Source organism: Arachis duranensis, chromosome 10 (assembly GCF_000817695.3).
Source record: "Arachis duranensis cultivar V14167 chromosome 10, aradu.V14167.gnm2.J7QH, whole genome shotgun sequence".
Taxonomy (NCBI): Eukaryota; Viridiplantae; Streptophyta; class Magnoliopsida; order Fabales; family Fabaceae; genus Arachis; species Arachis duranensis.
The window spans coordinates 24,226,196-24,249,131 of NC_029781.3; the positions used below are offsets into that span (position 1 = coordinate 24,226,196).

The 22,936-nt window shown below is 36.0% G+C and overlaps 1 protein-coding gene and 1 non-coding gene across 2 annotated transcripts; both read left to right on the plus strand.

The window, feature by feature from the left end:
• The first annotated feature begins 903 nt into the window (after positions 1 to 903).
• LOC107469509 (protein yippee-like) lies at positions 904 to 3,975 on the plus strand. The gene is made up of 6 exons (XM_016088877.3): positions 904 to 1,028; positions 1,103 to 1,213; positions 2,800 to 2,843; positions 3,000 to 3,108; positions 3,203 to 3,258; positions 3,594 to 3,975. The coding sequence occupies exons 1-6, from the start codon at positions 945 to 947 to the stop codon at positions 3,676 to 3,678; spliced, it is 489 nt and encodes a 162-aa protein (XP_015944363.1). The 5' UTR covers positions 904 to 944; the 3' UTR covers positions 3,679 to 3,975.
• An 11,465-nt stretch (positions 3,976 to 15,440) lies between these two features.
• On the plus strand, positions 15,441 to 15,548 carry LOC127743697 (small nucleolar RNA R71). The gene has a single exon (XR_008005081.1). It is a non-coding gene; the product is annotated as a small nucleolar RNA R71 (small nucleolar RNA).
• The last annotated feature ends 7,388 nt before the right edge of the window (positions 15,549 to 22,936 follow it).

A 22,936-nucleotide genomic window follows, 5' to 3' on the forward strand; every position in this document is an offset into this window, starting at 1 on the left:
CAGGGAGGTTAGATTCCAACAGCATCAGCAGTCCTTTTGTCAGCCTTCTTCAGAGTTTTGCTCAAATCCCTCAATTTCAGTCAGAATTTACCTGAAATCACAGCAAAACATACAAACTCATAGTAAAGTCCAGAAATGTGAATTTAACATAAAAACTAATGAAAACATCCCTAAAAGTAGCTCAAACTTACTAAAAACTATATAAAAACAATGCCAAAAAGCGTATAAATTATCCGCTCATCAACTACAAAATATTTTAAATAAAATATCCTTTAAATTTAACATTAATTTACAAAAATTTAAATTAATTTTTAAATAATATAATACTTATTAAAATTTATTACATACTATTATTGATTTACTATTTCGCAAGTCACTCTAGTTTATTTATAATTAGAGCAAGCTTACTTTATTAGTTTATTTACGTGTCCCTTTACATAAAGCAAAAGATACACCTACGCACTATAAATATGATTAAAATATAAAAAATGAGAATTATATCCAATTGAGAGACAAAATAAATAAATAAATAAAGGTTTCTTTAAAAACCTTTTATTTTTATATAATCCACCAATGCATGATCTGAGATTCTGAGTACTTAATTACTTATGGTGGTTTATGGTGATTTTCATTTTTAATTTAATTTTTAAAACATAAAAAGTAAAAAAGAAGTATAATTCGTCTCAACAAATTCATCTTTTTAAAATAAAAAAAATTACAATTTTTTATTTACCCTTATATTTCTAGAAATCACCTATATTCATATATTGTTCTTTTTTTTTTTTGACATTTCTGATAATTTCAAACCATATACAAAATTTTTTCCCCTTCTTTACCATCATAACTTATTAATAATTCAACCAAACAAATTTTAAAATATATCATTACACATTTAGACAAAAAATAAGAAAAACCAGGAAACCGACAAACACAGGTAGCAGTTTATGTTCTGTTCTGTGTCCACATCTGTTGCAACTTGTTGTGTGTACTGTCAACTGTGTGTACTGTACCAATATCAAGAGGCACAGGTAAATCATCATCTTCAACTTCAAGTTTCAACCATTATTTTCTTCTTCTTAATCATCGTTTCTATGATCTTCAGTTATTGAGCAAAGTCATGGGAAGGTTGTTTGTGATCAATCTTGAAGGGAAGATCTATAGCTGCAAACACTGCCGCACCCACCTTGCCATATCTGAAGACATCATCTCCAAGGTTCCATTTTGATCGAATACCCACTTTTTTTCAGTGAAAAACTCTTCTGGGTAGATGCCATTTTTAACAGATTCTTAGTCCCATTTGTTGTTTCACTCTTCTGTTGTTGAATGTTGATTGCTTTGTTATGTTCCATGTAATGTGAATGAGTAGCTATAGTGTCATCACTTGAGGGGCTTGACTTGATCAATGTTGATTTTGTTCTATGTACGTGTTGGTTTTTAACATGGTATTGTTAGAGATATAACAATTTATCTCTCTCTTTCTATCAGTTTAAGTTTAAGTTTAAGCTTTTGTGAGAAATAATTTTATGTTATGATATCGGAATTTTTATGACCTAAAAATCTAGAATTTGATCTTTGTTGACTCTAAAATAAAAGAAGTTTTGGCATAAGGAAAATAAAAAAGAAAAGAAAAGAAAATCTATGCAAAATTTAAATAAATCCAAGTGGTAGTCAGACTTGAGTGCTGAAAAGAACCCTCAATAGGGAGTGATTATTCTTAACATGGTATTCATAGAGGATAACCATTAAGGTACCTATTATTACCAGCTTAAGCTTTTGGGGTAAGTAGTTTCATGACATGATAGTTGAACTTCTATGATCTAAAGGTCTAGAATTCGATTTTTATTAGTTCCAAAACCAAAAAATTTCGACGTAATGCAAATAAAAAAAGAAAGAAGGTCTATGCAAAATATACACAAATCCAATGTACTAGTCGGATTTGAGTCATGAAAAAAACCCCTCAATTGGAGACCTCTACCCTCTTTATGAGACTTTTGTTGGATTGGGTCAGGATATTCGGTTCCTAATAATAGGATTTGGATGCAATGGTTCTATGAGGATAAAAGAACATTGAATTTCAAGCAGCAGGTAAGATGGATCTTTGCATAGTCCATACTTTCAGTTCGAAAGAGACTATCACACGGGAAAGTCTATTAGATATAAAACTATGCATTTGGATGTTTATTTGGAGATTGATTTTTATTTTCCTGTATGATGTTATTTTTGGAGTTTCAGATGTTGTGTATAACTTCTTATATAGAAATCATGAAGATGTTTTTTAGTTAATTTTTTAATGAGTATGTTTGTATTCCTTGAATCATGTTTACCATTTGTTGTGAATAGAATGGATTGGACTGAAATGCAGACGAACTGCGGAAATCCATGCTATTCTGAATCTGATATCTACATACTTCTGTGAATATAGGATCTGGAAATAAATTGTGATAAAGTGGCACAGTTTCTCAGTTTGAATTTTTAGCATATTCATGATCACATTTGGTGAATTTCAATTGAGTTTAGGGGCATTTTAATTGATCAACTATCAGTTACATTACATGTCAACTTCAAGTTGCATCCACCTTAGCTCCATAGACTTATCTTTGAGTTCTGTTTTCTCTCGTCATGCGAGGGGACTCTCATCTTTCAAAGGAAATATACTGTTAATATTTTCTTGAATTTAGTCATTTAATTACAATGTTTATGGAAATTTCTATTGCTGAAAATCTCTAAAATTGAGTTTTTCAATTAAAACAATCTTACTATATTTTTTCGCCTCCTCTTTTTTCTTGTGTCATTATTCAGGCCTTCCATTCCAGACATGGGAAAGCTTATCTTTTCAACAAGGTGTAAGTTATCCTTAATTTGGGCACTGTTAACCAAATTTTTAACCCAAAACAGTTTGAAGTTTGTGATTCATTGCTGTCTTGCCTCTTGGATCCTTGAAGTTGCCACATATTAGGTCTGTTTGCGGATGAGGCTGAAACTTTTTTATTCTTTGACAGTGTGAATGTTTCTGTTGGAGAAAAAGAGGAGAGGACGATGATAACTGGATTGCATACTGTGGCTGACATATTCTGTGTTGGTTGCGGATCAATCCTTGGTTGGAAATATGTAAGCTTATGAGGAAGTGCTTCAAACATATTGGTTCTACATGTTCTTATGCTGCTTCTAATTCATTTTCTTTTATTATTGTTACTATTTACAGGAGATTGCTCATGAGAAAAACCAGAAGTACAAGGAAGGAAAATCGGTGCTCGAGCGGTGAGTAGAAATTTTGTTAGAAAGCATTGTTAACTATGGCAAGGTTTCTACATCATACAACTTTAAATTGGCAACTTTTGCAAATAGTTTATAAAAATTATTACTTTTTACATTGACAGTCGAAATGGTTATCCAAAAGAACGGATATAATTGGACGATTGTGTAAAACGTTTTACTTTGTTAGTACATCAAAATAAAACTCTTTGAAAAAGAGAAGAAAAACAAAAGTTGGTATTTGTACTTTTTTTTTTTTTACTTTCAATGTAAGTTGTCCAACAACTTTTAGGTTGTCGACTCGACATAGCAATACTGGTGAGTTGTTTCCTGTTGGGCAGGTACAAGATTTCAGGTCCTGATGGAAGCAATTATTGGATTACTCATGAAGCTCATGCTGGTGGAAGTGACGCTGATGATGCTTAATCACCCTGACCCTGCCATTCCCATTTGTATATTACTTAACTTGGGAACGTATCATCTCATGGGAAATTTTCATATGACTTGGTTATATGAGATCTTCTAACATGTGTTTTCTGAGTCTCACTTTCTAAATTGATAGTGAAAGATCACATATCATAAAGTTATATGAAGTTTTCGCATGATATGGTTCATTTTCTCTTAACCATGGGTTCAACGAATGTGGATTTACACTTGCATTTTAAGTATATCTATCTTATTATTGACTCTAATCTTAGAAAAAAAGGAAGATGAAATTTCTAATTCTTGCTCTTCAGTTTTAGTAGTTAATACCATAGTTGATGAACTATGAAAGTCTTCAAAATGTCTTGTCTAATGGTGTAACTCCTCTTGTGCGATTTTCACACTTTGTCATTTGAGTTCTCACGAGTAATTGTCCAAATGAATTCTTTAAATTTGATCTGTCCATTAGGTAGCGTTTGTTTTGAGATACTAAGACAGAGACTGAGAGACTGAGATTCAATATCATGTTTGTTGGTTCAGATATTGGTACTAAAATTTGTCTCTGTTTTCAAAATTTTAGTATTTCAGTATCTCCAAAAAGTAGAGACACAGGAGATTAAAATTTTTAGAGATGGAGATTGAAACTTTAATAATATTTTATACTTAAAATACTCTTCTTTTAATTAATTAATTTCAATTTTACCTTTTGTGCAAATTAAATTAGAGTTCTATTCTTGTTTCAATTTCTATCTTTCATTTTGCACCAAACAAAATACTAAAATTTATTTCAATCGATGTTTCTTAGTCTTTGTATCTCAGTCTCAGTCTTTCTATCTCTGTCTCTCCACCAAACGCTATTTCCAGCTAAGATTGACAAATTATTTGGGTGGGGTCTCTATGTCTTTTGTGATCATTATTAGAGCTCTTTAGGATTTTTTTTTTGTTATTCTTTTATATACACTAACTTAAATTTACTAATTAAGAATTGATAAATATTAGTAATTTTAATTTTTTTTATTTATAGAAATTGAATAAAGAATACATGTATTAATAAGAATGACATTGTGATTGTTGTTACTAGTTTTATCTATTTATTAGTCTTATCTATTTATTATTATTTATTTCAAAATGTTGAATTTTGAATCGTTGATGTTATATCTACTTAGTTAGTTGACATAAATACACTTAGTGGTTATGTTTTCAGATAAAATAGTGTCAATTTTTTCATTATCTATTATAAAATAGAATATGCATTTCTTTTAACAATAACAAGTTTATGTGAATTATGATGATTAATTTAAATTGAGGATACCTAAGATTTAACATAATTTTAATAATATGATATCTTAATAACTTTTTTAAATATCAGTGAAAAGATTAAAAAATATATCCTTCATTCAATTTCTAGAAGTAAAAAATTTAAAAAATTGTTAGTATTTCTCAATCCTTACACGATAAATTTAGCCAATTATATATGAAAAATTAACGAAAAATAGAGAAAAATCTTAAATTGCTCTTAACAATTATCCCAAAAGATAACAAGACTACCAATAAAAAAGATATGTCAATCCTAGTTGCCATTTAATGGACAAATCAATAATTTAAAATAGTTATCAGGGTCGTTTAAGATTTTTTCTCTTAAATGAATGGATGAAGGATCACACATGACAAAATCACTTAAAATTTAAATGAAGGAATTTACTACTCTTATTTAATTTGGATACATTGACACAATTCTCATATTAACCAAGGAATGAGTAGTGTTATGGTAGGTAACTGGAGATTAATGGGCTAGACTAGTGTGGTTAGCCCAAACGTCTGAAGGAGGTGAACTCTGACTTGGATTGCGTTTGGGAGCCGCCGTCCGACTTGTGGGTAGGAAGGAATGGAGAGTGGTACCTGCAAAGACACTCCAATGCCTAAGTCAGCAAAAGGTTAAGCAGGTTTAAGTGTATTGGAACTTAGAGATACCTGAGGGGTGTCAATGTATTTATAGTGGTGAACAAATAACCACCGTTAGTGTAGTTCCACCTTTTAAAGTGGATAACCGTCCCTTTATATAAGAGAAGTTGAGATATGCCTCCTGGAAGTGAGTTGAGAGATTTTAGGGGCAGTTACTTAGTTGAATAAGGGTTATCTGCCAGCTAACCTTCGATCTCGACTTCCTCAAAGTAGAGTTTGTGTTGAATCCGACCTCTTTTGAGGAGGTCAGTGGGTAGCGAAGGCCAATCTTTAGATTGGGCCTTTTTGGCTCATTTGGACCTGAGCCTTAATGTTGGACCAGGGTATGAACAGTGCCCCTACTCGAGTCTGATCTCTTTCAATTATGAGTTGGGCTCGAGTATTTGAACTCGGGCTTGTAATCGACATGATATGAGAACCGACGTGATTTAAAATTTTCCAACAGTCGTGTCTAATCAAACGTCGCGTCTGTTTAGGGTTTTCGTATTTACACGTGGGAGCAGTTACATTGGTAACGATGCATTTCTTTAATGATCGCGTCGATTTACCATTTTGCACCTGATGTGTTTATAAATACTTTTTCCTCTCTTTCTTCTGTATTTTTTTTTTTTTGCATTTTGAAAGCTTTCTGCTTACACTTTTTCGAAGGAAATTCTTTAGCCTTCCTTCTTAGAGTGCATTGCCGCTGCTATTTCTACTTCCTTTTGTGCTTATTAACAAAGGTTGGTTTTTTCTTTCTCTCCCTTTATTATTGAATGCTTTATTTCGTATGTTTGGAGGAGTTTTTGCGCGCTCGTAGTGAGTTTGTTAGTAGGCCTAGTAATTCTGTTCTGCCTTTGCCTTTTAGGGGACCCCGTTTTTTATCTTCATTCGTTTTTCTTTGTAGGTCTCGTCGCCTTTCCACCCCTTTCTTTTTACTGAAAAAGATGTCTTCTCATGTGTCTAAATGGGTAGATGACACTGTTCTTGGGGAGGAATCTTTAGTAAACACAGACTACATCACCGACCTCCGCACTCACCAAAGGATCTATGGTTCTGATGATGATGAGCCTAAGTATGAGTTGGTTGCCCTGGGTCTTAGAGATCAGGTTTGTTTTGGGAGGGTTTCTGGTTCTGATCCCCATTTTTTCTTTATGTACGACTGCCTTTTTACCCGCCTAGGGGTCCTTCTGTCTTTCTCCGACTTCGAACTAAGCGTGCTATATCATTGCCGAATTGCTCCTACCCAGCTTCACCCCAACTCTTGGGGTTTCATGAAGATTTATCAGCTTGTTAGTCGAGAGCTGGATTTCCCGACTTCTTCAAAAATTTTCTCTTATCTTTTTCATATGACCAAGTCCTTTAGTGGGCAAAATAACAAGCAACAGTGGATTTCTTTCCGGGCCATTCAAGGTCGGAAAGTTTTCTCTATGTTTGACGAATCTTTTCACGATTTCAAGAATTTCTTTTTCAAAGTCTAAACTGTAGAGGGTTACTGATGAATCTATATTTGATGATATATTTTGACTTAATTTGGATGGATTTTATCACATAAACTCACACTTAAGCACCAAAATAACATACCTTTGTGATTTCTTTCTAATCTGAAATTAAATGTGAAAACATGCAATTTTGTGCTTAAATTGAGCAACTTAATTCCACTTTTATCCCATTCAATGTCGTGATATGTTTTGTGAGTGATTTCAAGTCATTTAGGCAATATTGGCTAGGCAAAAGTGGAAGAAATCATGTACAAGGGAGAAAACATGAAGAAAACAAGGAAAAGCACACACAGCCATGTGTGCGTGTGCACAAGCAAGCGTGCGTGCGCACAAGAAGGAATTTGCATGTGTGCGTGCTGGTGCACGAAATTGTGATACACAATGGCGCCAACAACTTGGTACGCACAATTGTAATCTCAACTCTTTTTCACAACTTTGCACAACTAACCAGCAAGTGCACTAGGTCGTCCAAGTAATAAACCTTACGTGAGTAAGGGTCGATCCCACGGAGATTGTCGGCTTGAAGCAAGCTATGGTCATCTTGTAAATCTCAGTCAGGCGGATTCAAATGGTTATGGAGTTTTAATAATGTAAAAGATAAATAAGCATAAAATAAAGATAGAGATACTTATGTAATTCATTGGTGGGAATTTCAGATAAGCGTATGGAGATGCGTTGTTCCTTCTGAATCTCTACTTTCCTATTGCCTTCATCCAATCCTTCATAATCCTTTCTATGGCAAGTTGTATGTTGGATGTCACCATTGTCAATGCCTACTTCCCGTCCTCTCAGTGAAAATGGTCCTCTACGGTTTCCTGCATGGCTAATCAGCTGTTGGTTCTTGATCGTGTAGGAATAGGATTTACTATGCTTTTGCGTCTGTAACTACGCCCTACAGTCACGAGTTTGAAGCTCGTCACAGTCATCCCATCCCAGATCCTACTCGGAATACCACAGACAAGGTTTAGACTTTCCGAATATCAAGAATGCTGCCAATTGATTCTAGCTTATACCATGAAGACTCTGATCTCACGGAATGGAAGACTCTGTTGTCAGGAGAGGTAACAATGCGTCATGGACCAGGAATCCAAGAGATACACACTCTAGCTTTCGCAAGTAGAATGAAAGTGTTTGTCAGGCATGTGTTCATAAGTGAGAATGGTGATGAGTGTCACGGATCATCACATTTATCAGGTTGAAGTGCGAATGAATATCTTAGAATATGAATAAGCATGAATTGAATAGAAGAACAATAGTACTTTGCATTAATACTCGAGGAACAGCAGAGCTCCACACCTTAATCAATGATGTGTAGAAACTCCACCGTTGAAAATACATAAGTGAAAATAAGGTAGGCATGGCTATGAGGCCAGCCCCCAATGCCTAAGGACTAACAATGATCAAAGATGATCAAAAGATCGTCCAAAAGATCTAAGATGTCTAATACAGTAGTAAAAAGTTCTATTTATACTAAACTAGTTACTAGGGTTTACAGAAATAAGTAAATGATGCAGAAATCCACTTCTGGGCCCACTTGGTGTGTACTTGGGCTGAGCATTGAAGCTTTCATGTGTAGAGGTCTTCCTTGGCGTTAAACACCAGTTTGTAACTTGTTTCTGGCGTTTGACTCTAGCTTGCAAAAAACGCCAGAATAGGGCAGAAAGCTGGAGTTAAACGCCAGTTTGCGTCATCTAAACTCGGGCAAAGTATGGACTATTATATATTGCTGGAAAGCCCTAGATGTCTACTTTCCAACACAAATAAGAGCATGCCATTTGGGCTTCTGTAGCTCCAAAAAATCCATTTTGAGTGCAGGGAGGTCAGAATCCAACAGCATCTGCAGTCCTTCTTCAGCCTCTGAATCAGATTTTTGCTCAATTTCAGCCAGAAAATACCTAAAATCACAGAAAAATACACAAACTCATAGTAAATCCAGAAATGTGAATTTTTCTAAAAAACTAATAAAAATATACTAAAAACTAACTAAATCATACTAAAAACTATGTAAAAATAATGCCAAAAAGCGTATAAATTATCCGCTCATCACAACACCAAACTTAAATTGTTGCTTGTCCCCAAGCAACTGAAAACAAAATAGGATAAAAAGAAGAGAATATACAATGAATCCCACAGTATCAATGAAACTTAGTTCCAATTAGATGAGCGGGGCTAGTAGCTTTTTGCTTCTGAACAGTTTTGGCATCTCACTTTATCCTTTGAAATTCAGAATGATTGGCATCTATAGGAACTCAAAATTTCAGATAGTGTTATTGATTCTCCTAGTTCAGTACGTTGATTCTTGAACACAACTACTTTATGAGTCTTGGCCGTGGCCCTAAGCACTTTGTTTTCCAATATTACCACCGGATACATAAATGCCACAAACACATAACTGGGTGAACCTTTTCAGATTGTGACCCAGCTTTGCTAAAGTTCCCAGTTAGAGGTGTCCAGAGTTCTTAAGCACACTCTTTTTTCTTTGGATCACGACTTTAACCACTCAGTCTCAAGCTTTTCACTTGGACCTTCATGACACAAGCACATGGTTAGGGACAGCTTGATTTAGCCACTTAGGCCTGGATTTTATTTCCTTGGGCCCTTCTATCCATTAATACTCAAAGCCTTGGATCCTTTTTACCCTTGCCTTTTGGTTTTAAGGTCTATTGGCTTTTTTTGCTTGCGTTTTTTTCTTTCTTTTTCTTTTAATTTTTGCCACTTTTTTTTCGCAAGCTTTCTTATTCACTGCTTTTTCTTGCTTCAAGAATCAATCTCATGATTTTTCAGATTATCAATAACATGTCTCTTTGTTCATCATTCTTTCAAGAGCCAATAATTTTAACATTCGTAAATAACAAGATAAAAAATATGCACTGTTCAAGCATTCATTCAGAAAGCAAAAAGTATTGCCACCACATCAAAATAATTAAACTAATTTCAAGATAAAATTTGAAATCCAAGTACTTCTTGTTCTTTTGTAATTAAGCACATTTTTCATTTAAGAGAGGTGAAGGATTCATGGAATTATTCATAGCTTTAAGACATAGACACTAGACACTAATGATCATGTAATGAAGACACAAAACATAGCTAAACATAAAGCTCAAAATCGAAAACAGAAAAATAAATAGACAAGGAGATTAAGAAATGAGTCCACGTTAGTGAGGGTGGTGTCTTCCTCTTGAAAAACCAATGGTGCTCTTGAGCTCATCTATGTCTCTTCCTTGCCTTTGTTTTTCCTCCCTCATAGCTCTTTGATCTTCTCTAATCTCATGGAGAATGATGGAGTGCTCTTGGTGCTCCACCCTTAGTTGGTCCATGTTGTAACTCAAGCCTTCCAAAGAGGTGTTGAGTTGCTCCCAATAGTTGTGTGGAGAAAATTGCATCCCTTGAGGCATCTCAGGGATTTCTTGATGATGATCTTTCTCATGCTCTTATTGAGGTCCATGAATAGGCTCTCTTGTTTGCTCTATCCTTTTCTTAGTGATGGGCTTGTCCTCTTCAATGAGGATGTCTCCTTCTATGTCAATCCCAGCTAAATTGCATAGATGACAAATGAGATGAGAAAAGGCTAACATTGCCAAGGTGGATGACTTGTCAGCCACTTTGTAGAATTCTAAAGGTATGATCTCAAGAACTTCCACTTCCTCCCCAATCATGATACTATGGATCATGATGGCTCGATCCACAGTCACTTCAGATCGGTTGCTAGTAGGAATGATGGAGCGTTGGATGAACTCCAACCATCCTCTAGCCACAGGCTTAAGGTCCGGTCTTCTCAATTGAACCGGATTGCCTCTTGAGTCTCTTTTCCATTAAGCTCCTTCCACACATATGTCCATGAGGACTTGGTCCAACCTTTGATCAAAGTTGAACCTTCTAGTGTAGGGGCGTACGTTTTCTTGCATCATGGGCAAGTAGAACGCGAACCTTACATTTTCCGGACTGAAATATAAGTATTTTCCCCGAACCATTGTAAGCCAATTCTTTGGATTCGGGTTCATACTTTGATCATGGTTCCTAGTGATCCATGCATTGGCATAGAACTCTTGAACCATTAAGATTCCAACTTGTTGAATGGGGTTGGTGAGAACTTCCCAACCTCTTCTTCGGATCTCATGTCGGATCACCGGATACTCATTTTTCTTGAGCATGAAAAGGATCTCAGGGATCACATTCTTCTTGGCCACAACTTCATAGAAGTGGTCTTGATGGACCTTTGAGATGAATCTCTCCATCTCCCATGACTTAGAGGTGGAAGCTTTTGCCTTCTCTTTCCTCTTTCTAGAGGTTTCTCTGGCCTTAGGTGCCATAAATGGTTATGAAAAAATAAAAAGCAATGCTTTTACCACACCAAACTTAAAAGGTTTGATCATCCTCGAGCAAAAGAAGAAAGAAAGAAGGGGAAGAAGAAGAAAATAGAGGAGATGGATGGTTTATATAGGGGTGAGGGGAGGGTTGGGTTTCGGTCATTAGGGTTGGGTTTGGGAGGGAAAAGTGTTTGAATTTTTAAAGTGAGGTAGGTGGGGTTTTTGGGTAAGAGGTATGGAGGTGATTGGTGAAGAGAATATAGGGAAGAGGATATGATTTGATTGGTGAGTGAGTGAGAGAGAGAGGTAGGGTAGGTGGGGATTCTGTAGGATCCACAGATCCTGAGGGGTCAAGATTTCATCCCTGCTCCTTTTAGGCGTGCAAAACGCCCTTATTGTGCAATCCTGGCATTTAACGCCAGACTGTTGCTTGCTTCTAGCATTAAACACCAGCTTTTATTCCTTTCCTAGCGTTAAACGTCAGGCTGCAACCTGTTTCTAGCGTTTAACGCCAGCTTGTTACTTCTTTCTGGCGTTTAACACCAGTCTGGTACTTGTTTCTGGCGTTTAACGCCCAGAATGGTGCCAGACTGGGCGTTAAACGCCAGTAAGTTTCTCCTCTAGGGTGTGCTATTTTTAATGCTATTTTTTATTTTTCTTTAATTTTTACAGTTGTTTTTGTTACTCCACATGATCATCAACCTAAAAAAAGGAAATAACATAGAAAAATAAAATTGGGTTACCTCCCAATAAGTGCTTCTTTAATGTCAATAGCTTGACAGTAAGCTCTCATGGAGCTTCACAGATGTTCAGAGCATTGTTGGGGCCTTCCAACACCAAACTTAGAGTTTGGTTGTGGCCTCCTAACACCAAACTTAAAGTTTGAATGTAGGGGCTTTGTTTGACTCTGTTTTGAAAGAAGCTTTCCTTGCTTCCTGATGAGCGGATATTTTATACGCTTTTTGGGGGTAATTTCATGTAGATTTTAGTATGTTTTAATTAGTTTTTAGTAAAATATTATTAGTTTTTAGGAAAAAATCATATTTCTGGACTTTACTATGAGTTTGTGTATTTTTCTGTGATTTTAGGTATTTTCTAGCTGAAATTGAGGGAGCTGAGCAGAAATCTGAGTTAGGCTGAAAAAGGACTACTGATGCTGTTGGATCCTGACCTCCCTGCACTCGGAATGGATTTTCTGGAGCTACATAAGTCCAATTGACGCGCTCTCAATTGGGTTAGAAAGTAGACATCCAGGGCTTTCCAGAAATATATAATAGTCTATACTTTGCGCAAAGATAGATGATGTAAACTGGCGTTCAACGCCAGTTTCATGCTGCTGTCTGGCGTCCAGCGCCAGAAACAGGTTACAAGTTGGAGTTCAGCGCCCAAAACACGTTACAACCTGGCGTTCAACTCCAGAAACAGCCCAAGCACGTGAGAAGCTTTAGTCTCAGCCCCAGCACACACCAAGTGGGCCCCAGAAGTGGATTTCTGCACCAATTATCCTAGTTTACTCATATTCTGTAAACCTAGGTTACTAGTTTTCTATTTAAACAACTTTTAGAGACTTATCTTGTACCTCATGACGTCTATAGAACTGGATTTTATATTCCTTGGCAGCATGAGTCTCTAAACTCCATTGTTGGGGGTGAGGAGCTCTGCAACGTCTCAATGAATTAATGCAATTGTTTCTGTTTCTCCTTTCAAACATGCGTGTTCCTATCTTAGATATTCATTTGCGCTTAATTATGGAGAAGGTGATGATCCGTGACACTCATCACCTTCCTCAATCCATGAACGTGTGCCTAACAAACACCTCCATTCTACATCAGATTGAATGAGTATCTCTTAGCTTCCTTAATCAGAATCTTCGTGGTATAAGCTAAAACTGATGGCGGCCACTCTTGAGAATCCGAAAAGCCTAAACCTTGTCTGTGGTATTCCGAGTAGGATTCAAGGATTGAATGGCTGTGACGAGCTTCAAACTCGCGATTGCTGGGCGTGATGACAAACGCAAAAGGATCAATGGATCCTATTCCAACATGATCGAGAACCAACAGCTGATTAGCCGTGCTGTGACAGAGCATCTGGACCGTTTTCACTGAGAGGATGGGAGGTAGCCACTGACAATAGTGATTCCCTACATACAGCTTGCCATGGAAGGAGCTTTGCATTTATGAGAGTGAGTAAGCATTATATTGCAGGGATTCAGAGGACAAATCATCTCCATAAACCCCAACATATTCTCCATTACTGCACAACAAGTAACTATTTCACACTCTTTTATTTTTCTAATAATTCCAACTGATAATTTTAATTAATATCCTGACTAAGAATAATAAAATAAACATAGCTTGCTTCAAACCAATAATCTCCGTGGGATCGACCCTTACTCACGTAAGGTATTACTTGGACGACCCAGTGCACTTGCTGGTTAGTGGTACGAAGCTGTGTTAAATAGTCCATTAATATTGGCATACACAATTTCGTGCACCACTTCCTCTCCATGGTTACAGAGGGAGATCCTTGAGTTTTAAACACAAGGTAGTCCTTATTCAATTGAAGGATCAACTCTCCTCTGTCCATATCAATCACAGCTTTTGCAGTGGCTCGGAAGGGTCTTCCAAGGATGATGGATTCCTCATCCTTCCCAGTGTCTAGGATTATGAAGTCATCAGGGATGTAAAGGCCTTTGACCTTTACTAGCATGTCCTCTACCTATCCATAAGCCTTTTTCATGGATTTGTCTGTCATCTCTAATGAGAATTTGGCAGCCTGTACCTCAAAGATTCCCAATTTCTCCATTATAGAGAGTGGCATTAAGTTTATGCTTGACTCCAGGTCACACAGAGCCTTCTCAATGGTCATGGTGCCTATGGTACAGGGAATTAAGAATTTACCAGGATCCTATTTCTTTTGAGGTAATATCTGCCTAACCAAGTCATTCAGTTCATTGGGGAGCAAGAAGGGTTCATCCACCCAAATCTCATTACCAAATAACTTGGCATTCAGCTTCATGATTGCTCCAAGGTACTTAGCAACTTGCTCTTCAATAATATCTTCATCTTCTTCAGAGGAGGAATACTCATCAAAGCTTATGAATGGCAGAAGTAGGTTCAATGGAATCTCTATGGTCTCTAGATGAGCCTCAGATTCCTTAGGTTCCTCAAATGGGAACTCCTTTTTGTCCAGAGGACGTCCCATGAGGTCTTCCTCATTGGGATTCACGTCCTCCTTCTCCTCTCTAGGTTCGGCCACACCAAGTAAGGTTATGGCCTTGCACTTTTGGATTCTCTTCTGTATTGCTTGAGAGAGTACTAGAAGGAGTTTCAGTGACTCTTTTACTCAGCTGGCTCACTTGTGCCTCCAAATTTCTAATGGAGGACCTTATTTCATTCATGAAACTAAGAGTGGCCTTAGATAGATCAGAGACTATATTTGCTAAGCTAGATGGGTTCTACTCAGAATTTTCTGTCTGTTGCTGAGAGAATGATGGAGAAGGCTTGCTATTGCTAAACCTGTTTCTTCCACCATTATTAAAGCCTTGTTGAGGCTTTTGTTGATCCTTCCATGATAAATTTGGATGATTTCTCCATGAGGGATTATAGGTGTTTCCATAGGCTTCACCCATGTAATTCACCTCTGCCATTGCAGGGTTCTCAGGATCATAAGCTTCTTCTTCAGAAGATGCTTCTTTAGTACTGTTGGATGCATTTTGCAATCCATCTAGACTCTGAGAAATTAAATTGACTTGTTGAGTCAACATTTTGTTCTGAGCCAATATGGCATTCAAAGCATCAATTTCAAGAACTCCCTTCCTCTGAAGCATCCCATTATTCACAGGATTCCCTTCAAAGGTGTACATGAACTGGTTATTTGCAACCATTTTAATGAGTTCCTAAGCTTCTACAGGCATTTTCTTCAGGTGAATAGATCCACCTGCAGAATGGTCCAATGACATTTTAGACAATTCAGACAGACCATCATAGAATATATCCAGGATGGTCCATTCTGAAAGCATGTCAGAAAGACACCTTTTGGTCAATTGCTTGTATCTCTCCCAAGCTTCATAGATGGATTCACCTTCTTTCTGCCTGAAGGTTTGAACATCCACTCTAAGCTTGCTCAACTTTTGAGGAGGAAAGAACTTGGCTAAGAAAGCCGTGACCAGCTTATCCCAAGAGTTCAGGCTATCTTTAGGTTGAGAGTCCAACCATATTCTAACTCTGTCTCTTACAGCAAAAGGGAAAAGTATAAGCTTATAGACCTCGAGATCAACTCCATTGGTCTTACAGTATCACAGATCTGTAAGAACTCAGTTAAGAACTAAAAAGGATCTTCTGATGGAAGTCCATGAAACTTGCAATTCTGTTGCATCAGAGAAACTAATTGAGGCTTTAGCTCAAAATTGTTTGCTCCAATGGCAGGGATTGAGATGCTTCTTCCATGTAAATTGGAATTTGGTGCAGTAAAGTCACCAAGCATCTTCCTTGCACCTCCACCATTGTTATTGGTTTCGGCCATCTCTACTCCTTTTTTGAAAATTTCAGTAAAATCCTCTTCAGAGTGTTGTGTTTTAGCTTCTCTTAGCTTCATCTTCAGAGTCCTTTCAGGTTCCAGATCAGCTTCAACAAGAATGTTCTTATCCTTGCTCATGCTCATGTGAAAAAGAAGAGAACAGAAAAGAAGAAGAATCCTCTATGTCACAGTATAGAGATTCTTTTATGTGAGTAAAAGAAGATAAGAATAAGAGAGAAAAAATTCGAACACAGAGAGAGAAGAGAAGAGGGTTCGAATTATGACTAGAAGAGAAGTGTTAGTAATTAAATAAATAAATAGAAGAAGATGAGAGGGAGATAATTTCGAAAATTATTTTTGAAAAATGGTTAATGATTTTCAAAAAATAAGAGAAGAAATAAAATTAAAATTAAAATTTGAAACAATTAGTTAATTAAAAGAATTTTGAAAAAGAGGAAGGTGATTTTCGAAAATTAGAGAGAGAAAAGTAGTTAGGTGGTTTTGAAAAAGATAAGAATTTTAAAAATCAAACAAAAAGTTAAGTGGTTAATTGAAAAAAGGATTTGAAAATCAATTTTGAAAAGGTAAGAAGTTAGAAAAGATTTTGAAATTGATTTTGAAAAAAATATGATTTGAAAAAGATATGATTGAAAAGATATGATTGAAATTTATTTTGAAAAAGATTTAATTTTAAAAATCAAAATTAATTACTTGACTCACAAGGAACTAAAAGATATGATTCTAAAATTTAAAGATTGAACATTTCTTAACAAGAAAGTAACAAACTTGTTTTGAATCAAGACATTAATTGTTAGTAATAATTTTGAAAAATTATGAAATAAAGATAAGAAAAAGATTTTGAAAATCAATTTTAAAAATTTTTGAAAATATAAAAGAAAAATGAAAAAGATTTGATTTTTGAAAAAGTTTTGAAAATATAAGATTTTTAAAATTGAAATCTTGACTTGACTAACAAGAAACAACTTATTTTAAAAATTTTTGACTAAGTCAACCCAAAGCTTTCGAAATTTATGAGTGAAATAAGGAAAATATATTTTTTTGATTTTTAAATTTTTAATGAGGAGAGAAAAAATAACAAAATGACTCAAGACATAAAAATTTTGGATTAAAACAAATGATGCATGCAAGAACACTATGAATGTCAAGATGAATACCAAGAACACTTTGAAGATCATGATGAACATCAAGAACTTGTTTTTGAAAATTTTCAAGAAAAGAAAAACATGCAAGACACCAAACTTAAAAAAAAAATATTATGCTTAGACACTAACAAACTAAAAATGCATATGAAAAACAAGAAAAGACTCACAACATGAAAATGCAAAGATCAAACAAAGAAAATCATCAAGAACAACTTTGAAGATCATGAAGAACACATGCATGAATTTTTGAAAAATGCAATGATTATTAAAAACATGCAATTGACACCAAACTTAAAAATTGACACTAGACTCAAATAAGAAACACAAAATATTTTTATTTTTTTATTTTATTATTTTTTTGGATTTTTTTTCAAAAATTATTTTGGAAAAACAAAAAAAAGAAGAAAAATTTTTTAAAAACTTTTTGAAATTAAAATAATGGTTAAAACAAGAAGAAAATTACCTAATCTAAGCAACAAGATGAACCGTCAGTTGTCCAAACTCGAACAATCTCCGGCAACGGTGCCAAAAACTTGGTGCACAAAATTGTGATACACAATCGTGCCAACAACTTGGTACGCACAATTATAATCTCAACTCTTTTTCACAACTTCGCACAACTAACCAGCAAGTGCACTGGGTCGTCCAAGTAATAAACCTTACGTGAGTAAGGGTCGATCCTACGGAGATTGTTGGCTTGAAGCAAACTTTGGTCATCTTGTAAATCTCAGTCAGGCAGATTCAAATGGTTATAGAGTTTTAATAATGTAAAAGATAAATAAGCATAAAATAAAGATAGAGATACTTATGTAATTCATTGGTGGGAATTTCAGATAAGCGTATGGAGATGCGCTGTTCCTTCTGAATCTCTGCTTTCGTATTGCCTTCATCCAATCCTTCATAATCCTTTTTATGGCAAGCCGTATGTTGGGTATCACCGTTGTCAATGGCTACTTCCCGTCCTCTCAGTAAAAATGGTCCTCTACAGTTTCCCGTATGGCTAATCAGCTGTTGGTTCTCGATCGTGTAGGAATAGGATTTACTATCCTTTTGCGTCTATCACTACGCCCTACAGTCACAAGTTTGAAGCTCATCACAGTCATCCCATCCCAGATCCTACTCGGAATACCACAGACAAGGTTTAGACTTTCCGAATCTCAAGAATACTGCCAATTGATTCTATCTTATACCACGAAGACTCTGATCTCATGGAATGGAAGGCTCTATTGTCAGAAGAGGCAACCATGCGTCGTGAACCAGGAATCCAAGAGATACACACTCTAGCTTTCGCAGGTAGAACGGACGTGTTTGTCAGACACGCGTTCATAAGTGAGAATGGCGATGAGTGTCACAGATCATCACATTCATTAGGTTGAAGTGTGAATGAATATCTTAGAATAAGAATAAGAATGAATTGAATAGAAAAACAATAGTACTTTGCATTAATACTCGAGGAACAGTAGAGCTCCACACCTTAATCTATGGCGTGTAGAAACTCCACCGTTGAAAATACATAAGTGAAAATAAGGTAGGCATGGCCGTGAGGCCAGCCCCAAATGTCTAAGGACTAACAATGATCAAAGATGATCAAAAGATCGTCCAAAATATCCAAGATGTCTAATACACTAGTAAAAAGTTCTATTTATACTAAACTAGTTACTAGGGTTTACAGAAATAAGTAAATAATGCAGAAATCTACTTCCGGACCCACTTGGTGTATGCTTGGGTGGAGCATTGAAACTTTCACGTGTAGAGGTCTTCCTTGGAGTTAAACGCCAGTTTGTAACTTGTTTCTGGCATTTGACTCTAGCTTGCAACTTGTTTCTGGCGTTTAACGCCAGTATAGGGCAGAAAGCTGGCGTTGACGCCAGTTTGCGTCATCTAAACTCAGGCAAAGTATGGACTATTATATATTGCTGGAAAGCCCTGGATGTGTACTTTCCAACGCAATTAAGAGCGCGTCATTTGGACTTCTATAGCTCCAGAAAATCTATTTCGAGTGTAGGGAGGTCAGAATCCAACAGCATCTGCAGTCCTTCTTCAGCCTCTGAATCATATTTTTGCTCAGGTCCCTCAATTTCAGCAAAAAAATACCTGAAATCACAGAAAAACACACAAACTCATAGTAAAGTCCAAAAAATATGAATTTTGCATAAAAACTAATAAAATTATACTAAAAACTAACTAAATCATACTAAAAACTATGTAAAAATGTTGCCAAAAAGCGTATAAATTATCCGCTCATCACGTATGCACAAGCACCTGTGCGTACGTACAGGTCAATATTCAGCAATGTGTGCGTACACACAGGACCCTGCACATGATTTCATTAATGAAACACGTGCTACGTGATTTCTGAAGGCTCTTGGCCCATTTTGGATGAATGGAAGGCTGAATTGGAGTGCTATATCAAGGGGAATTCAACACATATGAAGGCATTAGGTAGTATTAGGACTTAGAACTTTATTTTGACATTTTTCCATAGTAGTAGGCGTAGGAGTAGTGTAGATTAGGGAGAGCTCTCTTAGGGTTTAGTTAGGGTTTATCAATTTCAATTGTAGCATTTTATAGCAAGTTTTGATCTGTGATTTTGCTTCTTTAATTGTAAATACTCTCAATTTCCTCTTTAATTAAAGCACTTTTACTTTCCTTTCCTTTTGGTTCAAGTTACTTTGTTTGTATTTGCAATTTTGAGTTTCTTGAAGTTTTGATTGATGAATCTAATGTTTCATGCTTTCTTTATGTTTGATTGCTTGTTTATAGTTGAATTTGTGAATAGTTGGTTATAGTTTATCATTTTTCTTTGCAATTTTTCATGTTTTACTTTTATGCCCACAAGGTGTTTGTGAAAATGCCAAGTCTAGATCTTGAGTAGATTTTCACACCTTGGCTTGGGGCTTGAGTTCCTAGGATACTAGAGTCATAATGTCCGACATTTAGTGGTAATTCTTGGAGAGTTAGTTGACTCTTGTTTCCATTAAAGCTAGCCTTTTATAAACTAGTTTGGTAAGTTGGCTAGGACTTATGGATTAAGATCAATTATGCTTGCTTGACCTATTCCTCGATGTTAGGGGTTAACTAGGCGAGACTAACTCATGATAATTACCATAGTTGTGGTTATGGAAATGATAGGATTCCTTGGATTCTCAATTCCCAATCAAGGCTCTTTATGAATTTATAGTATTTTCACTAGTTTTAATCTTGTTTCCTTCTACTTGCATTAATTCCAATTTTGATCAGTGCTTAGTTCTTTTATTTCTTAGTTCTTTTGATCTTTCATTTCTTGATTTCAAAATCCCCTTTTTCTTAACAACCAAGAAAATGTCACTTCAATTGCATCCTAGGGAGAATGACCCGAGGTTGAATTATTCTTGATCTCGGTTTATAATTGATTTGAATATTACATTTGATTGATGCTCAATTTGTTGGGTTTAGACTATACTTGCAACGGACAAATTCTATTTTTTTAGTGTGAAAATCCAAACCTATGCTCTTGGGCATTCATCAAATTTTGGCGCCGATGCCGGGGATGCAATTGGTGTTATATCTTAGGTTGTTATAAATATGTTAATATTGTAAATAGCTTACTCTTTGGTTATTTGGTTGTTTTTGTTAATATTTAGGTGTTTGTTTTCTTGTTTTATTGATGTCTTTTGCTTTTATTTTCTATTTTCTTTATGAGTTATCACCCTTGTTGCTTGGATCTTGGTTGTGAGTATTTTGTAGGATATGATGAATTCAAATTGGGATTGCATCTTAGAACTGGAGAAGCGATGGAGGGAGGAGCAATCTTTCCCATACTACAACGAGCCAAATCCTCTCCCAAACTCTCCCTTATGTGAATATCAACCCCAAGGATATGAAAGATACCCCATACACAACCCCCAACCACCAAACCTTCAAGCACCACACCATACACCTCCATGGAATCAAAATGTCTATACACCTTGTTACCAACCATATGAACCATCACCCCCTTATACACCACTTTGATACTCTCACCCACAAGGCACACCTTCCAACTACACAACCTTTCTCCCAATCTTTGAACCTTCTCTTCCATCCAATTAAGAAGTTTTCCAACCCTTGCCCCAAGAACAACAAAACCTGCAAGCATTCTTTCAAGAGCAAGAATGGTTTGGAAGGAAGCAAGTGGAGTTTATGGCTACCATAGCCGAAGCGTTGAACCGCTTAATCGTACTACGCTCAAGAACTCAAGACATCCCCCTTGAGGAAGGTGGAGAATCAAGTAAGGAGTGTAGTAAGGAGGAGAATGATAAACCATTATTTTATGATTTATATTATGTTTAATTGTGTGGTTTTATCAAGTCTTCACCCAATTATTCATATGATTTGCATGTATTTACAATTCCTTCCTGAAAATGATCTATGATTGAAAACTTGGTTCCTAAAGATCTTTTAATTGTATATTTTTAGTCTCCTTTATACCATTCGATGCCGTGATCTGTGTGTTAAGTGTTTCAGGCTTCATAGGGCAGGAATGGCTTAGAGAATGGAGAGGAAGCTTGCAAAAATGGAAGGAACACAAGAAATTGAGGAGATGACCAGCGAGAAGTGACGCAGGCGCATGGCTCACGCGACCGCGCAAAATGGAGAAATTCACAGCGACACGAACGTGTACCTGATGCGAACGCGTGGATTGAAAGCTGCACGAGTGACGTGAATGCGTAGACGACGCGCATGCGTGGCACGGAAAACGCTGAGTGACGCGAACGCGTGGACGACGCGACCGCATGACGTGCGCGATCTGTAGAATTACAGAAGTAGCTGGCATAGATTCTGGGCCGCGTTTTAACCCACTTTTCGAGCCAGAAATGCAGATTAGAGCCAGGAAACATGCAGAGACGAAGGACAACATTCATTCCACAACATTCTTAGTTTTTTAGATCTGATTTTACCCCTCCTCTAGGTTTTTCTCTACATATTCACAGTTCTTAGGATTTGGTTTTTATTGCTTTTTGGCTTGGGATATTGAGAAGAGTTATTACCTCCGCAAGATTTCATCATTCTAGTTTGTTCTCTTTACTTGTTGCTTATTCTTTCATATCCTTAATTTGTTCAGAGTTACAATTGGATTATTTTTAGGATTCATTAATACAAGAACCATTTTTATTTTTAATTGATCTTTTTTATTATTATCTATCATGTCTTTCCTTATTCCTTATTTTTATTTTGTGAAATTTACATCCATGATGAGTGAGTAGTTCTCTAACTTGATTGGGAGTTGATTGAAAGGAGACCCTTGAGTTGGAATACTCAAGAGTAAAATTGTAATTGGATTTATTGTTGGATGGCTCTCTAGTCACTGACACTAATTCTTTCCAAGGGAGAGGATTAGAACTTGTGAATAGAAGTAGACTTTCAACTTACTTGACTCTCCTTTATCTAGTAAAGGATAACTAAGTAGAACAACCTTCAATTATCAATTGATCTTGGGAAAACTCCAACAAGGATAGAACTTCCAATTAATCTACTACCGGTCAAGAATTTTATTTAAATTACATCAATTCTCTAATTTAATTTTCCATTTATCAAACTCAAAACCATTTTGGAAAACCTCTGATCAATAAGATGGCACATCTTCCTGCAACTCGTTGGAAGACGACCTAGGATTCATACTCCCAGTATTTTAATTCTAATTTCGTGACAACCTTTCTAAATTGATAAGCGGATTTTTGTTGGTTAAGAACTGTACTTGCAACGTATCACTCATATTAATTTCTCAATCTGCCAATTTTCGCTACGTCAATTTTTGGCGCCGTTGCCAGGAAGTTGCAATAGAATGCTAATTTATTGATTGAAATTTATT